Raw genomic sequence first — 20,257 nt, 5'->3', positions numbered from 1 at the left:
ATTTGGGACCTACGTCCTGGAACGCGGTGGGGGGACTATGTGGTAAAGCCCCAGCCCAATGCCCACTCGCAGGAGGTCCCCCGACAAACGTGGCGGCTGCTACACTCTGACTGATAACCGGGAAGGCGGGAGTCCTGGAGGGTCAGACGTGGCGGCTGCGAGGGACCGATCGCCAGGGAGGCCCGCGGGCGCGTACCTGACAGGTCACAGCTCTCGATGCGCTTCAGGTCGGCGTCCACCCAGAAGAGCTTGCCCAGTGTGTTGTCCACCACGAGGGCCACGGGGCGGATGAGGCCCGTGGTGAAGAGAACCTCGCGCTCCGTGCCGTCCAGGGCCGCACGCTCGATCTTGGCCGCTCGGTCCTGCATGTTGGTGAAGTACAGGTACCTGCGGGAGGGCGGCAGGTGAGGGACAGTGCTGCGTCCTGCCGAGTCGTCAGCAAAGCGCCAGCCAGACCGGCCCCCCGACCCTGCGGACACCCAGCGGAAAGTGACGGGTCGTGTGACCCCGGCCTCTAGGGGCTGGACCTGGGGCTGAAAGGTCACGTGCTGGAGGGGTTGGAGAACGTCCCCCAGGACCTCATGTCTACCTGGAATGTGACCCTTATGTGAACGCAAGGTCTCTGCAGATGTAATTAAGGATGAAGATGAGGGTACCCCAGGGGAGGGTGGGCCCTCAACCAGCGACAGTGGCCCTGAGAGACAGAAGAGGCCACACGGACATGGAGAGAAGCCCACGTGATGACGGAGGCAGAGTGGAGGGGTGTGGTCACAAGCCCAGGAGCACCCAGGGCCCCAAAGCTGAAAGGCAGGAAGCAACCTCCCCTAGAGACTCCAGCGGGAGCACGGCCCTGCCGCCCTTGACTTTGGCCTCTGGAACTGCGACAGAATAACCTCCATGTTTTAACCCTCAGTTTGTGGTCATTTCTGCGGCTCCCAGCTCTAGGACACGCTCCCTTCCTTTGGTTCCCGAAGAACCACTTTCAATAACTGAGCCCCCGGGTGCTGCAGGGCTGGTACTCCCCGCTGTCCTCCACGGAAACGGAATCCCTGCGAGGTCACATCGCCTGCCTGGGGCCACACAGGCAGTAAAGTGACAGAGTCGGGATTTGAACTCAGGTCTGCCTGGCCGTCCTGGGCACAAGCTCCAGCACACAGTGCCTTGATGGGTCTGATTCCCACCCTGAATGGCAGCCCTGAAGGTACCTGAGGTGGTCACCATGCTCCTGCCTCCTGACTCCCAAACCCTCCCCTGATAGGTTTTATTTTCCAATCTCACATCACATGGCTTGCCCTCCATACCCCCCGCGCTGGTCCTTCCCTTCGGGGCCCTCCACATCTCTCAGCCTGTCTCAGGTGCTCTCCCACATACCAGAGAACCTGAGGGCGCATCAGGGAGCTTCACGGGAAGAAGCAGCTCCCAGTCAGGTAGTGACCTCCCCGTGGTGGGACGTATGCAAGTGAATAACCCACCACCGCCTGGGATGCTATGGAAGGCATGGTTGAATAGGGTTTGAGTTTGATGAGATGGTATGAAACCTCTGATTTAGGACTCACATCCTGCCTGTACCTCTCAGCAAAGCCCTCACCCCTGCACAGGCTTTCACTCCAGGCTATCCCTGGGCGTCTCTGCCTCCCTGCTGTGCCTGGGAATGAGCTGGTGTCTCCCTGCCCCCTCCGGCTGTGGTGGCAGGGACCCTGGGGAGCTCCTGATGGACGGGAATGTCAAGGGTGGAAGATCCCTCCCGGCCCGAGAGGCAGGCATTCACAGGAGGGGTGCCTGGCACACCCTGGCGGGTGCAGCACCCCACCCCACAGTGCCCCGCACCCTCGCTCGGCGTTGACGACGATGGCCCTCGGCTTGTCGCGGTCCCCACGCAGCACCACGCCCATGGCATCCCCGTTGAGCCGGTGGACGTTGATGGTGTTGGTGGCCTCGCACGTCCAGAACAGTGTCCGGCTGTAGATGTCGATGCTGAGGTCATGTGGCTGCCTGTCCGGGTTCTGGCTTTGGCTCGGAGAGGTCAACACGAAGGGCTGTAGGACAGTAAGAAACGAGCACTGGCTGAAGATGTGGCGGGGAGGCCGGAGCCTCAGTGCCAAGTGCACAGCAAATGTCAAAATCCCAACCCTTCTTGGGACTCCTGCCTTTCAAACCCCATCTTGTCCACATGTTCACCTGAGAGTAAAGCTGGTTCTTCCAACAGCCTCCAGGAGAGCTCTTGCCCGTGGGCTCCGATGCCAGGCCCCACCACCAGTGACGGCACTGCACCCGGCTGGCTGGCCACCACCCCACCTGGGCTGACCGGCCCATGTCTGCACGCGCAGAGGGACCATCCAATGGCCCAGCGGTCAGCTCAGGGTGACAGGCCCCCAGCTCAAGACATCTCCTCTCTTCCTGTTTCCTTACACCCAGGCTTTTGGATTAAGACCCTCAAATCTTACTGTCTTTTCAATGTAGGGTGCCAGGAGAAGAGGTGTCCAGCACAGAGGTCCACCTCTCACAGCCTCTTCCCTGAGGGTTCAAGGCCCAGGTGAGGGTGCAGGGCTGCCCCACAGCGCATCCTCGGAGCCCAGGAGCAGCATGTGTCCTTCGCAGGGCTGTTCTCCCTCTCACACTCCGTGCGGGTCTCCATCCCGAGCCTCTCTGGGGAGCACTGCCTGACTCCGTGCCATACCCCGCCTCCCACGGATAAGCCCTGGCTTTCAGAGCCACCAACAGAGAATCCCTTCAAAGGGGACCTTATCTCATGAACTGATGCAGGAGGAGGAGAGCGCCCGGAGCTCCCCTCACCTCCCTCACAGGCCAGAGCCCAATTCCCTGGTGGATCTGGTCCCCTTGGGTTCTCAGGTGACCTGACCTGATGCAAAGGGGCTTCCCAAGCTCCTGGGCTTCTGCCATCAACAGTCTGGATGCAAAGCTCCTTCCTCTGAGAAGGGAACCACGTTAAGATGATGTTCTGATCACAGCTCATTACAGAGTCTATCTACTTCTTTTCAGCAGTTAACAAAACAAGAAATCTGCCCGTGGGCAAGAGGGGGCTTGCAGCCAGAAAGGAGCCCCCTTCCCCAGGCCCAGCCTCTTGGACTCAGCTGAAGAGGAACCCCCCTCCTCAACCTGTCCCCGCCCCCAGCAGCCTCTGGTCCAGCCCTGCTGGGTGGCTGGAAGTATGTCACTCGCATCTCTACAGGTAACAACATCCACATCCTCAGGAGCCGTGGGCCCTAGGAGCCAAGCGTCAACTCCAACCAGCACATTCCTTTCCCAAGAGCCACAGAGCTCTCTGGCCAAAGACCACAGCCCAGGGCAGCCGACGGCCTGAGAGGAAAGCAAGATTCCAGCTAGCCCTGGCTGGTCGGGCTCCCCGTGGGGGGTGGGTGTGTGGGAGCTGGGCACACGTTCATCGGAATAACCAGCTGAGGAAAGTGCATGGTGGAATGACACACCGCCCACGTCCTCTCCGCTCCGCCCCCCCCCCCACCCCCCGCCCCCAACTCCCCAAGCAGACGGATCGAGGAGATAAACTTCACACGGCTGGCCGGTTTTATAAAACCCGAACTCCAATTTTACCATGAGGAACAGCACTCATGCCAGAGCAAAATGTCTTACCAGAATCCACTTCAACGTCACAATCAACACCCGCCCCCTCACCAGTACAACGTGGTACCTAACCAAGTGGGAAAGTCTACAGCAACAGCCCAAAGGTGGGATGCAACCCCAGTGTCCATTGATGGATGGATGGATGGATAAGCAAGATGTCTTCTATACACAATGGAATGTCATTCAGTCTTAAAGAGGAAGAAAATTCTGATACCTCCTATGATGTGGATAAACCTTGAGCCCATGATGCTACGTGAAATTAGCCAGTCACAAAAGGACAAATACCGGGTGATTCTATTTACATGAAGTACTTAGAGCCGTCAAATTCATAGAGACAGAAAACAGGACGGTGGGTGCCAGGGACTGGGTGGGGACAGGGGAATGGAGAGTCCGTGTTTAATGGGGACAGAGTTTCATGTGCAGAAGGACGGTGGTGATGGCTGTACGGCAGTATCAATGCACTTAATGCCATGGAGCTGTACACTTAAAAGGTACATTTTACATAATGTATATTTACCACAATAAAAGAATAAAAAATTAAATAGGACAACAACCCCTTGGTGCTGGGGTCGTGCCCCTAATCACCAAAGCCACTGGAGGATGGAGTTTAGTCGGGAGGGAAACGAATCTTTTGCAGATTAAGTGCTCCTACAAGGGCTTTTCCTTCAAAGTCTCCCCCGCCTTTGCCGGACACCATAAAAGAATGCAAAAGAACACCTCTCCATGGGAGGGTAAGGCAATTTGCACCCAGCAACTTTCTCAGCGGGGAAGCCACAGTGCATCAATTAACACTTCCTGTTCTCCCCGAGGACTCAAAGGGACTGTCACCTGCGTCCGGGGTGGGATGAAAGAAATCCATTCCCACCCGGCTCTGCTCCCACGGAGATGACAATCACAGCTGCTCGGGCACAGCGGGGGCTTCTCCCATCAACCAAGGACTCACACGTCAAAGGATGACGTGCTAACTTTAACATCACTCCCGGATGAGGTATTTTGCCGAAAGTGAGGCCCAGCGGTACCAGCTGCACTGGAACCCAGTTCGGGGTAGGGAACAGAAACATCTACATTACAGACACGAAAACCCTCTGAAAATCTCTCCAGACAAACATCTGCCTCTCTGTTATAACAGCATCAAGATTTCACACGATGACATAAGCTGTTACACTGACCACCTGACTGAGAAAGAGACCATTGGGTTCTGCAGCTTTTGTGAAAGGAGTGTTCAGAAACTAGCATGACCAGCCAGGCGTGTCCTACTGGAGTTCTCGTCACGGTTCCCTGCCACATGGCTGGATACGCCCGGTGTGCCCCAAGGCTGCAGTGACAACATCCTTCCTGGCACGGGTCACAAACACCTAACTCAGAAAAGCAGTCAGTTCTGCTAGACTCACATTTGGGAAACACGTGTTTGCTTCCACGCAGTGATGTACCAGGGATGATTTGAGCAGAGAGCAGATTTCACGCTTGCTTTGCACAACGGCACCCAGGAGAAAACACTAAGCAAGTGCAGAGCATGCAGCAGCACCGTGCAGAGCAGGGGCGCACGAGCCTCCAGCACCCCCCAGTCTCCGTGTGCTGGCAGCCATGCCATCCGCGCCGGGGCTACCACGTCACATCCCATCTCAGAAGACCCTCCTTCCACCGCTCCACAAAGTCCCACAAGCTGCAACCTTCCGAGCCCCATGTCCTCAGCCAACATCAGGTCTTTGCAAGGTCAAGAGTCACAGGTGCTGGAGCATTTATGTACTGAGCTATTTAACATGTGCAGGACGGTGCCCCTGTGTTGCTGGGTTCCTCTCTTTTTTTTAATTTGTCACTCAGAGTTGTTTCGTTTTGTTTTGTTTCGTTTTAAGGAAGATAGAATTTATTAGAGAGAAGGGATGCTGTAAAGACAGCGGAATGACTTCCTGACAGACCAGGGAGAGTCGACACTCATGGAGTTTTGAGTGCTGTGGGCCTGGCCTCCATTCCCCCATCAGCCCTGGAGTCTGTACTGGGCAATTCGGAACAGCGTGGTGATTTTCAGAAACACGTATACTGCACTATAGCAGACCTGACTATACAACTCCCCTGAGATAAAAGATTAATCTAGAATCACCAGTACCAACTATCCCTGCACAGAACCATCGTGCAAAGGAAAAAAATCCCGTGGGGTGTGACGCCCACCACCACCACCACCACCGGTACTGAAACAACTGCAAAACCCAGTCTCTACGTAGAATCACAATCTAAGGGTTTCGCACTGCTCAGCCTTATACCTGGCAATGACATAATCGGAGCCCACACTGTGCCCTCTGGGCACCCCCTCTGCTGAGAAAAGGGGAAGGTAGTTTGGAAGCCGCCAGGGTGAGCTCCTCATGGAAGGGGCCCACGCACTCCCCATCAGGCACACTAACCTGCGTCCCATCGTCCTTGGCACGTTTGATGTTCTGGCGCCCATCGACCCAGTAGATGAACTTGTCCAGTGGGTCATAGTTGATGGCCTTGACGTTCCGCAGCCCATGCAGGGGCAGGATGAGGTCCGGGCTGTGCTGGTCATCAGGGACCATCCGGCTAATGGCACACTTCTGGCTGAACAGCAGGAAGGTGGTGGGCGCTGGAGCGAGGCAAACAGAGGGGGCTGCACGGCCGTGTCTGGGAGCCGAAGAAGGAGTGGGCGGGGAGGGTGGCGTTTCGTTTCGTGGTAAAAAGTAGAGTTGGGTGTGTCTCTACTAGATGTACTTGGGAAAAGGCTGGAAAGACACAGCTGTTTCTTGGGGGTGGACGATGGGGGGATTTTATTCTCCTTGTTACACGTCTCTGTTTTTTCCATATTTTGTAAGTGCATGTGTGATTTTAAAACTAGATATCGGGACTTCCGTGGTGGCGCAGTGGTTAGGAATCCACCTGCCAATGCAGGGGACAGGGGTTCAAGCCCTGGTCTGGGAAGATCCCACATGCCGCAAAGCAACTAAGCTCGTGTGCACAACTACTGAGCCTGCACTGTAGAGCCTGTGAGCCACAACTCCTGAGCCCGTGTGCCACAACTACTGAAGCCTGCACGCTTCGAGCCCATGCTCCGCAACAAAAGAAGCCACCACAATGAGAAGTCCACATGCTGCAACGAAGAGTAGCCCCTGATCATTAGAGAAAGCCTGTGCGCAGCAATGAAAACCCAACACAGTCAAAAATAAATTAATTAATTAATAATAAATAAATAAGGTTAATTAAAAAAAAACCTAGATATCCATTTCTCTTCAGATTATTGAGACTTAAGTTGGAAGGAGGGAAAGGTAGCGCACATCAAACTCCCACCCACAACATGTATGAGGCTCTTGTGATGATGGGATCCACCGGGTGCTTCTATGTGCTCCACGGAACAGCTGAAAACCATGTGACGTAAACAGTGACACCAGGAGGGGCTGCTCCTCGGGGCTGTCAGGACCCAGGATGTGCAGAGGCCACCAGCTGCAGCCACTGTCTGGGTTACAGCTGTGCCACGTGAATCCAAGTCACGGCCCTGGGTCTGCTGGCCGTAGGAGCCAACACCCGAGTCACATCCCCTCTGGGCGGTGGGTGACCTGCACCTCCCCTTGACCCTTTCAAGGTTATGGCCTCTAGCGGAGGGAGAACAGGACCAAAGGGAGCCCAAGAGTGGGGAGTCCCAGGCTGTGGTTCAGGGCCCATTACACACCAGCCTGGGGCCTCGACCAAGCCTCTAAACCCCTCGAAGCTGTAGGTCCCTCCTCCACACAACTGGGCCACGGAAGCCCGGCCCTCCCAACGTCCAGAGCTGTGAGAGGCTCACGCAAGACCCTGGATGACAAAGAGCTTTACAGACTGTCTAGCGCTGCACAGAGGCTGAGTTATAACCAGCTCTCTGCTGATGTCACAGGAGAAAAGCCTGCCAACAGGACACACCTGTTCTCCCTGCGGGCCCATGGGAAACTCACTCTCAGGCTCTCTGAACCTCGCTTTTCTTAGTATTGAAATGAAAGCGAAAAGGCCTACCTCATTTAGAAGGTCAGTGTGAGGATTATACAGTGGACATGAGGCCACACAGCAAGAAGAGGTCAGGACAGGGACCCTGGAGCCAGCCTGCCTGGATTCAAACCTGGTTCAAGTCTTATCAGCTGTGCGGTCTTGGGTGAGTTACTACACATCTCTGTGCCCAGGGACTTTGTCTGTGAAATGGGGACAGTGATATTTCCTATCCTATAGGCTTGAGGATTACGTAAGTACCGTAAAAAAACACTTGGAACAATGCCTAGCTCTGTAAGTGAGTGCTCTCCCCCAAAGACTTTTTTTCACATCCAAAGAGCCTCCCACGGAATGTGCCAGCTGACGGCTTGGCCCGTCTACTCATGCCTTGGTGAAGCAACAGGACTTCCACCCAGCCTGAGCCTCTAGGTAACATCAGGCAACATGCGCAGTGCACAACCTGTCCAACTGTCCATGTGCACCAAGGTTTCTCCAGATAAGCAGCTTCTTTCTACATGAACCACCAGAGCCAGGCTGATCTAAGGTGGGAGTGGGAGGCAGGGGGAGAGCGGGGCACTTACGGCTGCAGTTGCGGCTACCGGGGTCCAGGGTGTAATGTGAGGCACAGCTGCAGCGGTGGCCGCTGGGGACGGCGAGGCACAGCTGCCCACACTGCCCATTGTTGTGCATGCAGTCGTTCAGGCCGTCCTGGCGGGAGGAGTGGAACACCAGGATGTCCATCACGAAGTCCAGGTGGCCCTGGATGAGGGTGCGGTTCCGGCCGCTGGTCTTGTCCGCCCGCTCGATGCTGTGCAGGTTCCAGTCTGTCCAGTAGATGTAATCGCTGTACTGCGTCAGGCCGAAGGGGTGGGGGAGGTCGTCGGCAATCACGACCCGCTCCTGACCTGCGTGGAGACATGTGGGCACGGTGGGCCTCAGCAACGGCACCGCACGGCCGTCCTGCGGGTGAACCAGTTCACCCTGCAGCCTGGCCAACAGCGTCGCGCTCTTAAAGCCTGCGGCCGCTTTGGAAAACGAGCAGGGTCCACTGAGGCTGGCTGTGCACCTGCCCTGAGGGCAGGCAATTCCCCTCCTGCAGCACAAGAGAAATGTGCGCAGTGTCCACCCAAACGGCACAGGTGAGAATGTGCACAGCAGCACACATGTAACAGCCACGAACAGGGAACAACCCAAATATCCGTCAACAGCAGGATGGATTAGGGACTTCCCTGGTGGTCCAGTGGGTAAGACTCCAAGCTCCCAATGCAGGGGGCCTGGGTTCCATCCCTGGTCAGGGAACTAGATCCTGCATGCCCCAACTAACAGCCCGCGTGCCACAACTAAAAGATCCCACATGCCGCAACGAAGACCCAGCGCAGCCAAATTTTAAAAAAAATAGTAGGATGGATTAAAAAAATGGTAGGATCTTCATACAACGGAAACAACGCAGCAACAAAAAAGAATAACAACATGGGCGACTCACAGTCACTAGATTGAGTGAAAGAATCCAGATGCTGGAGAGCACGTGCTGTATGGCTGCAGTGATAGAAAGTTCTAGAACAGCACAACGACTGCACACACACAGAAGTCAGGGCAGCAACAATGTCTGAGGCTGGAGACAGAGCTTTTTTCTTTTAAGATTTTTTTTTTTGATGTGGACCATTTTTTAAAGTCTCTATTGAACTTGTTACAATAGTGCTTCTGTTTTATATTTTTTGGTTTATTTGGCTGCAAGGCATGTGGGATCTTTGCTCCCCAACCAGGGCTCGAACCCGCACCCCCCTGCATTGGAAGGTGAAGTCTTAACCACTGGACCACCAGGAAAGTTCCCACTAAGAGGCTTTGAGGGCTGGAAACGTTATTGCTTTGATCTGCATGGAAGCTACACGGGCTATATTGATGCTTCTGTGTAGATACAAGTATCTGCTGTAAAAATTCTCCAACTTGACCACTTTTTTGTACTTGACTGTATGTATATATGTCAATAAAAATTTTAAATATTGATAAAACCTTCTGTGTAGCAGTCTACCATAGTGATTAAAACCAGGCTCTGGAGTCAGCCTGGGCCCCCTCACTCCTCCCCAGACCAGCACGTGACCTTGGGAAAGCTGTGTAAGCTTCTTGACTCTCAGTCTCCCCATCTGCAAAATGGCTATTTGGCGGGGGGGTGGGGGGTGCACACCGTGTGGCTTGTGGGATCTTAATTTTCCAACCAGGGACTGAACCCAGGGCCACAGCAGTGAAAGTGCCAAGTCCTAACCACTGGACTGCCAGGGAAGTCCCAAAATGGGTATTCTAAAAGTGCCCTCGTGGGTATCCATGATACCTGAATGTAATAAATTATGATAATAAAAATCAATGAGGTTTGTGATATCATTGTGAGATCAAGCACATCAATGAATGGTCCAAACACCGGCACAGGATAAGTGCTTGGTCAAAGCTGTGTGCAGAATAACACACCCCCGCACCCCTGAAAGAGGTCCATGTCCTCATCTCCAGAATTTGTGAACACAGTACCTTATATGGCAAAAGGGGCTTTGCAGGTGTGACTAAATGAAGGATGAACTGGGGAGATGACCCTGGTGCACCAGGGTCCTTAGAAGAGAGAGCAGGACAGTGAGAGAGAGACTGGTGGAGGCGACAGAGCTGGCTTTCAAGATGGAGGGAGGGGTCACGTGTCAAGGATGCAGGCAAACTCCAGGAGACGGACAAGGTGAGGGATTCTCCTCTAGAGCCTCCAGCTGGAAGGCAGCTCTGGCCACACCTTGCTTTCAGCCCACGGACCCCATCTGGGGACGCTGGTCCCATTCTAACACCAGCAACAGAGGGCTCATGAAATGAACCAGGGTCTGATCACATGACCCACCGAGCAGCCCTGGGCAGAGCACATGCCTGTGCACACCTGCTGGGGCCACGGCGGCAACATGCGGGCCCGGGGCCAAGTGGGACAGTGCATGGTGGAAAGGGCGCAGATGGGGGCTGAGCCCCGCGAGGGAGAGAGTGACACTCGACGAGCTCTGCCCCTCCACCCAGGCAGGGGTTTCTAAGTCTTCACTTGTCAACGTGTATGTGTTGTACGGACGCCTCACGTATGCTCTATTTCACAGTAAAGCTGGTGCCAGGGAAAACACTTAGCGACATGGGGACGTGCTCACCCTGCGTGGGAGCAGGGGAAAGCAGGATGAAAATCACACGCGGCACGATTTCAAGTAACGTTTTCAAAGCGATTTTTAAAAAGGAAAACGTGAAGAAATCTTAAGAGATGAACAGTTAAGAATATTTGTTTAAAAAATCAATTAAAAAATTTTGAGACTGGAAAGAAATATGCCAACATGTGAACATGAGGTATTACTGACTGCTGAAATTACGCATAATTGTAATTTTTCTTCCTGTTTTTCTGTATTTTTAAACATTTTCGGGGACTGCCCTGCTGGCGCAGTGCTTAAGAATCCGCCTGCCAAAGCAGGGTACACAGGTTTGATCCCTGGTCTGGGAAGTTCCCACATGCCACAGAGCAGCTACGCCCGTGCACCAAAAGTACTGACCTGCAAACCACAACTATTGAGCCCACGTGCCACAACTACTGAAGCCTGTGCGCCTAGAGTCCGTGCTCCCCACAACAAGAGGAGCCACTGCAACGAGAAGTCCTCGCACCTCAACGAAGAGTAGCCCCTGCTGGCCGCAACTAGAGAAGCCCGTGCACAGCAACGAAGACCCAACACAGTCAACAATAAATAAATTTATAAACATTTTCTAAGTTGATTATCTTATCATTAGAAAAAACACAGTTATTAAATAAAGGTGCTCCCTGACCGCCTCCATCACACACACTGCCCCTCCAACCCCAGGGCCCTGGGCTGGGAGCGGACTTTTCCAACAGCAGCGATCATTTAACTAAACACTCAGGGGGCAGTAACTGCACGCCAGGCTTGGTGAGAAGTGCCTTCACTCTTCATTTAATTCTCACAGCAGCAGCTTATGAGGAAGGGACCACTGGCATTAGGGAACTGAGGCACAGAAAGGTTAAGTCACCTGGCTCAAGTCACACAGCACGTGGCAAGGCCAGGACTGCAAGGTGGGCAGCGAGGCCCCAGGTTCGCACTCCACGCCCGCTCTCACCACACCAGGCGACATCCCCACCCTTCACTCGCCCGTGGCCTCCTCTGTTATTAACCAAGCGCTCCGTATGCATCTGTACCATTCAGTGGGAATATGGCAGAAAACAGCCTGGCCGGACACACACGACCGCCCTTGACCTACAGCGTTGGGCGGGTTTCCAGGGCTTTCTCCGATTTTCCTCTGAGTGTGTCTTCACTCTGGGGTAATCAGGGAGCTAATTTATTTCAGGCAACCACAGCTGTGCTGGGACTGGCTTTCCACTCGGCAGCAGCCTCTTGTAATTCCCCGCAGGCCTGGGATGTCACATTCAAGCCTTGCTCTCGGCCTCATGTACCAGGACAGTCAGCGTGCAGGGTGGGTACAGCCCGCTGCAAGCAGAAGCCAGGGCATTGGGTTTCTAGCCCTGGCACTGCTCATAGAGTACCTGGGACAAGCCATTCGGCCCACCTCTGCCTCAGTTTCCTCATCTGTAAAATGGGCACAACAGTACCCATCACAGGTGGCGGCAGCAGCCGTTAGGAAGGAAGCCGAATTCTCTCGGTTGCACAGCGTAGCAACATCAGCTGGCAGCACCCAAGAGAGCTAATATAACGCCCGCCACCCCAAGAAGTCCAGAGTCACGTGTTCTGGGCTCAAATCCTGCCCTCACTGCTGGGTGGCATGGAGTGAGGTTTTTTTGGTTTTAACCTAATCCCAGGTGTTGAGTGGTTTCAGGATGATGCTTAGCACACGGTAGGTATTCAGGGTCAGGTAGAGCTGGAGCCGGTGGGCTTGGGGTCTGAGCAGTGCTCTGTGACCTCACACAAGTCCCACAACCTCCCTGGGCCTCAGTTTCCCCATCGATGAAAACCTATGCTATGTGGTGTAGGGTCCAATTAGGGTTCCAGCACGGGGTTGGCCGGGACCCAGCTCTCAGCAGGAGGGTAGGAAACAGCTGTCACTGGGGCCTCTACTGACACGTCCACAGCAACAGCACCGGGGGCAGGAAGGGACAACCCCCAGGAGGGGACGAGGCTGGGTCAGCACCCGGGGCGCGGCCACACCTTCTGTGGGGCCTGGACCTAGCGGGCCAGAGGGGAACAGTGCCGAGGGGGCTGATGTGGCCAGTCCCCAGCGGGGATGCCTCCTCCCGGCAGGACCCACCGGCCCTCACCCAGCATGTTGGACGACTCGATCATGTTGGTGTCCAGGTCCGTCCAGTAGAGACGCTGGTCGGCGTAGTCAATGGTGAGGTCGTTGGCCCGGCCCACCTTGTCCACCAGCGTCATGCAGTTGGTCCCATCCATGAAGGCCCGCACGATCCTGGGCTTGCCGCCCCACTCGGTCCAGTAGATGTAGCTGGGAGACACGGGAGCAGAGTGGGGTGGGCTCAGCTGTGTCCACCCTCAGGGCAGGGCAGGGCAGGGCAGGGAGCACACCTGCCACCACCTCCTCCTCTGTGCCGATGGCATCCCTGCAGGAAGCAGGGAAGGGGCGAGACCCTCGGCGCCCCCACCACCCCACCATCCCTCCAGGAGTGGTCCCGGAGCTACCTCCTGCCTCCTGGGGTCCCGCAGCAGCCCCCCTGCAAGCTAAGCCCTGATATTCTCATTCGGGTGCACGGACGAGGTGACCGTGTAACAGGACATCCAGACTGGGACACCTGTGTCAAGGACAGACACCAGCTAAGCTGGACAGGAGGACAGAATGCGGGGGTGATGGGTCGGGCGGGATGCATGAGGGCAAATCGGGGTGTGTGCTCCCTTTCCTCAAGGAAGGTAGAAAACAAGACCCCGAGGCAATCAGGCACCGCAGGACCAGGATTTGAACTCAGCTCTGCTGCCTCTCCCAACGGGTCCTCCTTCCTCGCTCTTCAGCAGTGCTCTGGGGAAGGAACCCCCATTCCAGAATTGTGTGCGTTTTATTAGTCCTTTCGCTGAAACCTGAACCTTTCCCTGAAACCTGAACCTCTCCCTTTGTTCGGCCAAAATATTCCTTTCCCTAAGAGAGAACGCAGCAGGCAGGGTCTGGGTGCTGCCTACACATCACGGATGGTTTGTGGGGGAGCACTGTGTGCAGAGGAAGACTCCACCCTGGCCCCTCTGGCCCCAGGGCAGGGCCCCCACGCTGCCTGACAGACAAAACCATGTGCCTTGCAAGGCGGGTTTTAAACCACAGCTAAGCACCTGTAAGAAGCCAGAGGGGAGAAGCCCAGGGCAGGAGCCTGGATGGGACTTTTCGGCCCAGCCCTGCCCTAACCAGTTACATGCCCTTCCGTGAGTCACGGAGCTTCTCCCAGCCTCAGCTTCTGCATCTGTAAAATCAGGTACAAAGATTCCCACGCCTTGCAGGGCCCCTGGATACTCAGATGAGATGACCACCCCCCTGGGAGTGCCCAGTGCTGTGCCTGATACAGAGGCTTCCCTTCCTGCCTTCTGCTCTGGGCCTCAGTGTCCCCTCTGTGAAATCAACCAGATGACCTCCAAGGGTCCCGCCGGCCCCGGCCACCTCAAAGCTAGTAGCGGTCATTACCGCTCCAATCGCAGAGTGCCGGGTGGGCAGCCGTCTGCCTCGGCCTCGGGTCCTCACCGCGCGGGCTGGTGTAGAGAGGTGACAGGGACACGCGCGCTGGACACGAACGGCCCTTACCCTTTGGTGGGGTCCAGGGCCAGCGACCTCGGGTTGTCCAGATCCCTCCACACGAGGACCTGCCGGAACTGCCCGTCCAGCCGGGCCACTTCGATCCTGTTGGTGCCAGTGTCTGCCCAGTAGAGGTTCTTGCCCATCCAGTCCACAGCCATGCCTTCCGGGTAGTCGAGGCCAAACTCGATCACGTGCTCCACGGAGCTCCCGTTCATGAAGGCTCGGCTGATGGTCTGGGAGCAGGTGAGGAGGAAAGGGCCAGGGTTAGAAGCCAGAGTTCTTTCAGACGTCTCTCCGTGAGACGCTGGTGCAGCTACTGACCACATCTGGGGCCAAACCACCAATATTCGAGTTTGTATTCTTTTTATTACTTTTATTTTCAATTTTTATTGCCCTCCCAACATTTGAGTTTTTAAAGGAACATTTGAAAAGCAGCAAAACACAACCTTTTTAGAAGAAACAATTTGGCAATATGTATAAAATACGTACTTTATTTTAAAATATGTAAGTACACTTTATATAATAGTATATAATTATAAAATAAATATATCATCATATATAAGCTGTATTACATATATGTATCATGACCCTTCAAAATAGTTGTGTCCTTCAGCCAGTAATCTTCCTCCTGAAACTTTATGCCAAGGAATGAAAATACAAAAGAGGCTTTACACACAGAGATGTTCACTCCTGTGGTGTCGTTTAGTGTTGGAAAAAACTGGAAGGATGTTTAAGATAAGGGAGCGGTTAAGTCTGATAAGGAATATATGTGCAGTGGAACGCTTTACACATTTTTTAAAAAATTAATTTATTTATTGGCTGGGTTGGGTCTTCGTTGCTGTGCGCAGGCTTTTTCTAGTTACGGGGGGGGTGCTTCCTATTGCAGTGGCTTCTTTGTTGCGGAGCATGGGCTCTAGGCGCACAGGCTTCAGTAGTTGCGGCACTCAGGCTCAGCAGTTGTGGCACGTGGGCTCTAGTAGTTGTGGTGCATGGGCTTAGTTGCTCCGTGGCATGTGGGATCTTCCTGGACCAGGGATCACACCTGTGTCCCCTGCAATGGCAGGTGGATTCTCAACCACTGTGCCACCAGGGAAGTCCCACATTTTACACATTTAAAGAGTTATGTTGAAGAGTTTGTAACAGGATGACAAAATACCTGTCATAATGTGACATGAAAAAAACCAGGATACAGAATTCTATGTAGCATGTGATTGTGATTATGAGAAATACTAACATAAGGAAAAACTCAAAGGAAATACACTAAAATGACAGCAACGGCTGACTCAGGCTGATAGGGATGTGTTTATTTGCTTCTTCATACTTCTCTGTATAATATACTTTTCTCTCTTTCCGCAACAAACCCTGTGACTTTTTAGAAGAAACAATTGGGCAATATATACAAAATATATATTTTATATATATATAAATCACTATCATGTGCACTTGTAACTTACACTGTATGGCAACTAAACTTCAATTTTAAAAAACTATTAAAAATAAATAAATAGGGGACTTCCCTGGTGGTGCAGTGGTTAAGACTCCACCTGCCAATGCAGGGGACCCAGGTTCAAGCCCTGGTCCAGGAAGATGCCACATGCCACAGAGCAACTAAGCCCGTGTGCCACAACTACTGAGTCTGCGCTCTAGAGCCCACGAGCCACAGCTATTGAGCCCACATGCCACAACTACTGAAGCCCACATGCCTAGAGCCCATGCTCCACAACAAGAGAAGCCACCGCAATGAGGAGCCCACATACCACAATGAAAAGTAGCCCCCCACTCACCGCAACTAGAGACAGCCCGCACGCAGCAATGAAGATCCAACACAGCCAATAAATAAAATAAATAAAAATAAATTTAAAAAAAAGAAAAATAAAGAAAACCCTTTTTAAGCCTCTGAGGCGATACCATTGCTCGGCAGCTGCTCACAGGAAAGGTGCGTGGAGAGGATGCCCCACCATCGCTGTACCTTCAGGCTGACATCGGTCCAGTAGATGTGATTGTTGGACACGTCGAAGTCCAGCGCGGAGGCCTCCTTGACGCCTGTGAGCGGGATGGCCACGTCGTTGTTGCTGGTGTCCAGGGAGATCCTGTGGATGGCGGCCCGGCTGGTGAACACAAGGAAGGCCTCGGGGACGATGCAGGTCTTCATGTCGCTCAGCAGCTCCAGGCCGATGGGGCAGCCGCACCTGGTGGCGCGGGGCGTGAAGAAGCACAGGTGGCTGCAGCCCCCGTTCCTGTCCGCACACGGGTTGGTTCCTGGACAGAAGACACAGGCTGTAGATGCCAGCCACCCAGCAAAGAGGGGGCACAGACCGTCCATGGTCGTGCGTGGCTTCATTTCTATCAGATGTCACATGGGGACAGGGTGATGGAAACCCAGGGCCTCCCCAGGCACGGGGAGGGGATGTAACTACAGCTGGCTCTGGGCCCGGACCTTCCTGTGTGCTTGGACTCCTCCCTCCCCTGGCAACCTGGGAACAACCGCACCCCCTGCTCCCCACAACCCCGCCGGGCCTGGACTCCCGGCCTGCTAATCCAACTGCGGCCTGAGATGCCCCCCAGACCCTGACACTCTCAGGGCCCTTGAAACCTCAGATAGCACAACCAGGATGGCCAAAGGCGCCTCTTTCTTATTACAGCAGACTGTACTTAACATTCATTTATTTTTGGCCAGGCTGTTAGTCTCACTCATCTGCTGGAGTGCTGTTAAAACTGGCTTTAATTTAGTGCTAAGTATTTCAGCTAAAAAAAGAATCCTCTCTCCCATCTTTCTCAGTAAATCCGGACATGAGAGAGAGAGAAAGAGGGAGGGAGGGGTCCAATTTCTCAACCTTAAATCACACCCCATGGATATATCATTTTTCTTATTTCTGGGGTTTTATTTTTTGTTTTTCAAACACTCACTTGCCCGTGGGCCTCAGGGTCCACATCGAATAATGAGCGTGTTTTCCAAGGTGGCTGGTACACTAAGTGTGCTGATTCCATCACCTTGTCTCAGGAGTGCAGCTTGAGATTAAAGGCCTCTCCTGGAGACCAAGATGCACTAGATCCCCCCAGGGTCCCCTCCATGGCCTTACCTCCAGGCCTTTGCTCAGCTGCCCCTTCTGCCAGAAAAACCCTATCCCCCACCTGCTCCCTAAATTCCAAGCTTGAATGCCCTCCCTCATATTTTAAAGCCAGGCATCACTCTAACATCTCAACTGTAGTCACCAGCCTGGCAGCAGAGCTTAGGGGTGTCTCACCCACTAGACTTGAGGGCCAGCACTGGGGCCTCTCTGGTCTGTCCATCCTCCCTCCCTCTCTCCCTCCCTCCAGCAAAGGCTTGCTGCGTGGCTCTGATGAGTAGGTGCAATACTAGGTGCTGGGCCCCAGCTGGGGACAGAGTCCTGTCCCCCATCTGCTCCCCCTCACCATAGCTGGACACCACTGTCCCCAGTGTAGCCTGCCGACCTGCAGTGGGAATCCTATTCATAAAGAGACAATCATTGAACTAAGGGAGCTTTCTGCAGATCCTGGCTTTCAGAAGATCCTGGCTTTCAGATAAAAAGTGTATGCTTGAGGGTTAAGCCTGTCACACTGGACAACGATCACAGCCCAGCCCAGCAATGAGGTCGGAGTAGACCCAGGCGTAAGTCCTGAGCTTGGCCACCTATTAGCTACACGGCTTTGCCTCCCTCTCCCCAGCGTCAATGGGGCCACATCGTAATTCGCGTCAAGGGCTGCTCTGGGTACTAAGGCACTAGGCCAGGGCCTGGCACACAGCAGGTGCTTAGCAAGCATAAGCCATCGTGCGAACAATTACTGCCAGCAGTGCCCAGCTGCCGTGCCCGGTCAAAACCCCACCCCAGGCCACCTGTCCCGGACCAGATATTCTCACCCTCTCCTGTCCTGTCCAGCCCCAGAGTGGGTGCTCCAGCCAGGCACTTACATCCCCAGCTTTGGCCTCCAACTGGGTGGCCTGCGCACCAAAGGGCAGCCACAAGCCTGTGGCACAGCTGACCCACAGGTGGAGGCCAACCGGACTCACCGACGACCTTGGCCACGTTCACGGCCTTGAGCCCCATCAGGTCAGGCAGCTGGTCGATGATGACGTCCCGGCTGGCCTTGACCTTGTGCACACGCTCGATGCTGCGCCGCTGCCAGTCGGTCCAGTAGATGAAGTCCCCTAGCAGCGTGAAGCCGAAAATGTGCGGGAGCTTGTCCTCCAGGAGCGTCCGCCTCTTCGTCCCATCAATGTCGATCACCTGCAGGATGGCGGACACAGGGCTGAGCCAGCCTCGGGCCTGACCTGCCTGGAACAGGATGGGCCCCGGCTGTGTCCGCACCTGGCCGGGCCACCGAACAAAGCCACGGCTCCCTAGAGCAGCCGGACGAGTGATGTTTTCAGTGACGAGGCCGTTTAGGGGCTCGTCCCCACTGCCTCCCCGACCTGGGTGTGGATGCTGTGCTGAGAGTGGCGGGCAAGGCAAATAGGTATTCTCTCTTCCCCCACTACGGATCGACTGGCAGGAGCTGCCTGGAGTACCAACGTGTGGGTCTCAGACCTGGGATGGGCTCATTGATTAGTAATGTCTGCCCAGAGGCAGCAAGGGGAGGCACCAGTCCACACCCTCAACAGGGAGCTCAGTTTCAAAAAGCTGGACAGCTGACGCACTGCAGGCCCTGGGCAAGGCCTCCCACTTGTCTGTGGACTAATGTCTTGCTCAGTCAGGCCCAGGCGAACTCTGAGGAGGCTTCTGGTTCTAAGTCTGAGCCTACAGCTCTAAGACGCTTTCCAACCCCAGACACAGGCTTTCCAACCCCAGACACACATGTGGCTGTTTACTCTGAGCTAAATCTCTTTCTTAAAGAGTCAGCACTGATTAAGAGCATCAACCACAAAAGCCACAGAGGAGAAACATACTGTCAAATATAAAACCTCCTTAACCAACACCAACTGGAAACACACAAACAGGATACAACGTGGTTGTGATGACAGATGATCCTGTAGAAGCTGATGTGAAAAGGAAAAATGATAAAAACGCAACATTCAAACTCTCGCGCTCTCAGGCCAGGATGAAAGAGACACCATGAATTAAAGGCAAGTCTCAACAGGCCTCCTGCAGCAAGGTTATATTTCCAGCTCATCAGAAAGGCTACAAACCTTCTGTATTGCAGGTGGCAAACACATAAGACAGATCAGGTGTGTGCTGAGCACAAAAGACCGGTCCTCTGTTGTTGGACAGCACAGGACCGAACTGCTGGCTTAACCGGGAGTGGCAGGCAGCTCTGGGCCCTGCAGCTGGGGGTCCCACCCCAGCTCTGCCCCACGGCCCAGTCCCTGCACCCCCCAGGGATCTCAGCCTCTCTACCTGCAACTGAGGTGAGCAGCTAAAGTCATCCTGGGGGAACGTCCCTGGTGGTTCAGTGGCTAAGACTCCACGTTCCCAATGCAGGGGGCCCAGGTTCGATCCCTGATCAGGGAACTAGATCCTGCGTGCTGCAACTAAGGATCCTGCATGCTGCAGCTAAGACCCGGTGCAGCCAAATACATAAATATTGTAAAAATTAAAAAAATAATAAAGTCACCCTGGGAACTTAACCAAAGAACAATGGCTAGGCGCCACCCTGGGGCAATTATACCAAGAACTGGGAGACATGTATGGGTCCTGAAAGCAGCTCCCCACAGGTGGCTCCAATGAGCAGCCCAGGTGAGAACACTGGACAGGACTATGTGCTGTGCCACGAGCTGGAGTGTAGACCTCAGGCTGCAGGATTTCTGTGACGCTCTGGGTACCACACCTGGCCTGCCGGTTAGCCAGAGGGGCAGGCGACGGATTAACGCTCCAAACTGGTCCAGCGTGCCGGTTCTGGTTTTGGCCCCACAACAGGAAGGCACATAAAGGCGATGAACACACGCTTTGCACAGAACTCCGAGCTGGGGAGGGGTCTCGCCTGGGATTACAGCCGAGGA

General features: G+C 54.4%; 1 protein-coding gene across 4 annotated transcripts in view; it reads right to left on the bottom strand.

Moving 5' to 3' along the window:
* Window positions 1–20,257, bottom strand: part of LRP5 (LDL receptor related protein 5) — a 114,275-nt gene that overhangs the window by 20,283 nt on the left and 73,735 nt on the right. For all 4 annotated transcript variants that reach the window (XM_057726535.1, XM_057726538.1, XM_057726537.1 and 1 more), the window contains 8 exons: window positions 18,332–18,548; window positions 16,271–16,560; window positions 14,308–14,534; window positions 12,833–13,017; window positions 8,142–8,465; window positions 5,997–6,196; window positions 1,828–2,036; window positions 197–387 (listed from right to left, as the gene is read on the bottom strand). In XM_057726535.1, coding sequence (XP_057582518.1) covers window positions 197–387; window positions 1,828–2,036; window positions 5,997–6,196; window positions 8,142–8,465; window positions 12,833–13,017; window positions 14,308–14,534; window positions 16,271–16,560; window positions 18,332–18,548 — 1,843 coding nt within the window. The remainder of the gene's footprint in view (window positions 1–196; window positions 388–1,827; window positions 2,037–5,996; window positions 6,197–8,141; window positions 8,466–12,832; window positions 13,018–14,307; window positions 14,535–16,270; window positions 16,561–18,331; window positions 18,549–20,257) is intronic.

The sequence above is a fragment of the Hippopotamus amphibius genome, chromosome 3 (assembly GCF_030028045.1).
Source record: "Hippopotamus amphibius kiboko isolate mHipAmp2 chromosome 3, mHipAmp2.hap2, whole genome shotgun sequence".
Lineage (NCBI taxonomy): Eukaryota > Metazoa > Chordata > Mammalia > Artiodactyla > Hippopotamidae > Hippopotamus > Hippopotamus amphibius.
This window is presented reverse-complemented; position numbering and strand designations above follow the sequence as displayed.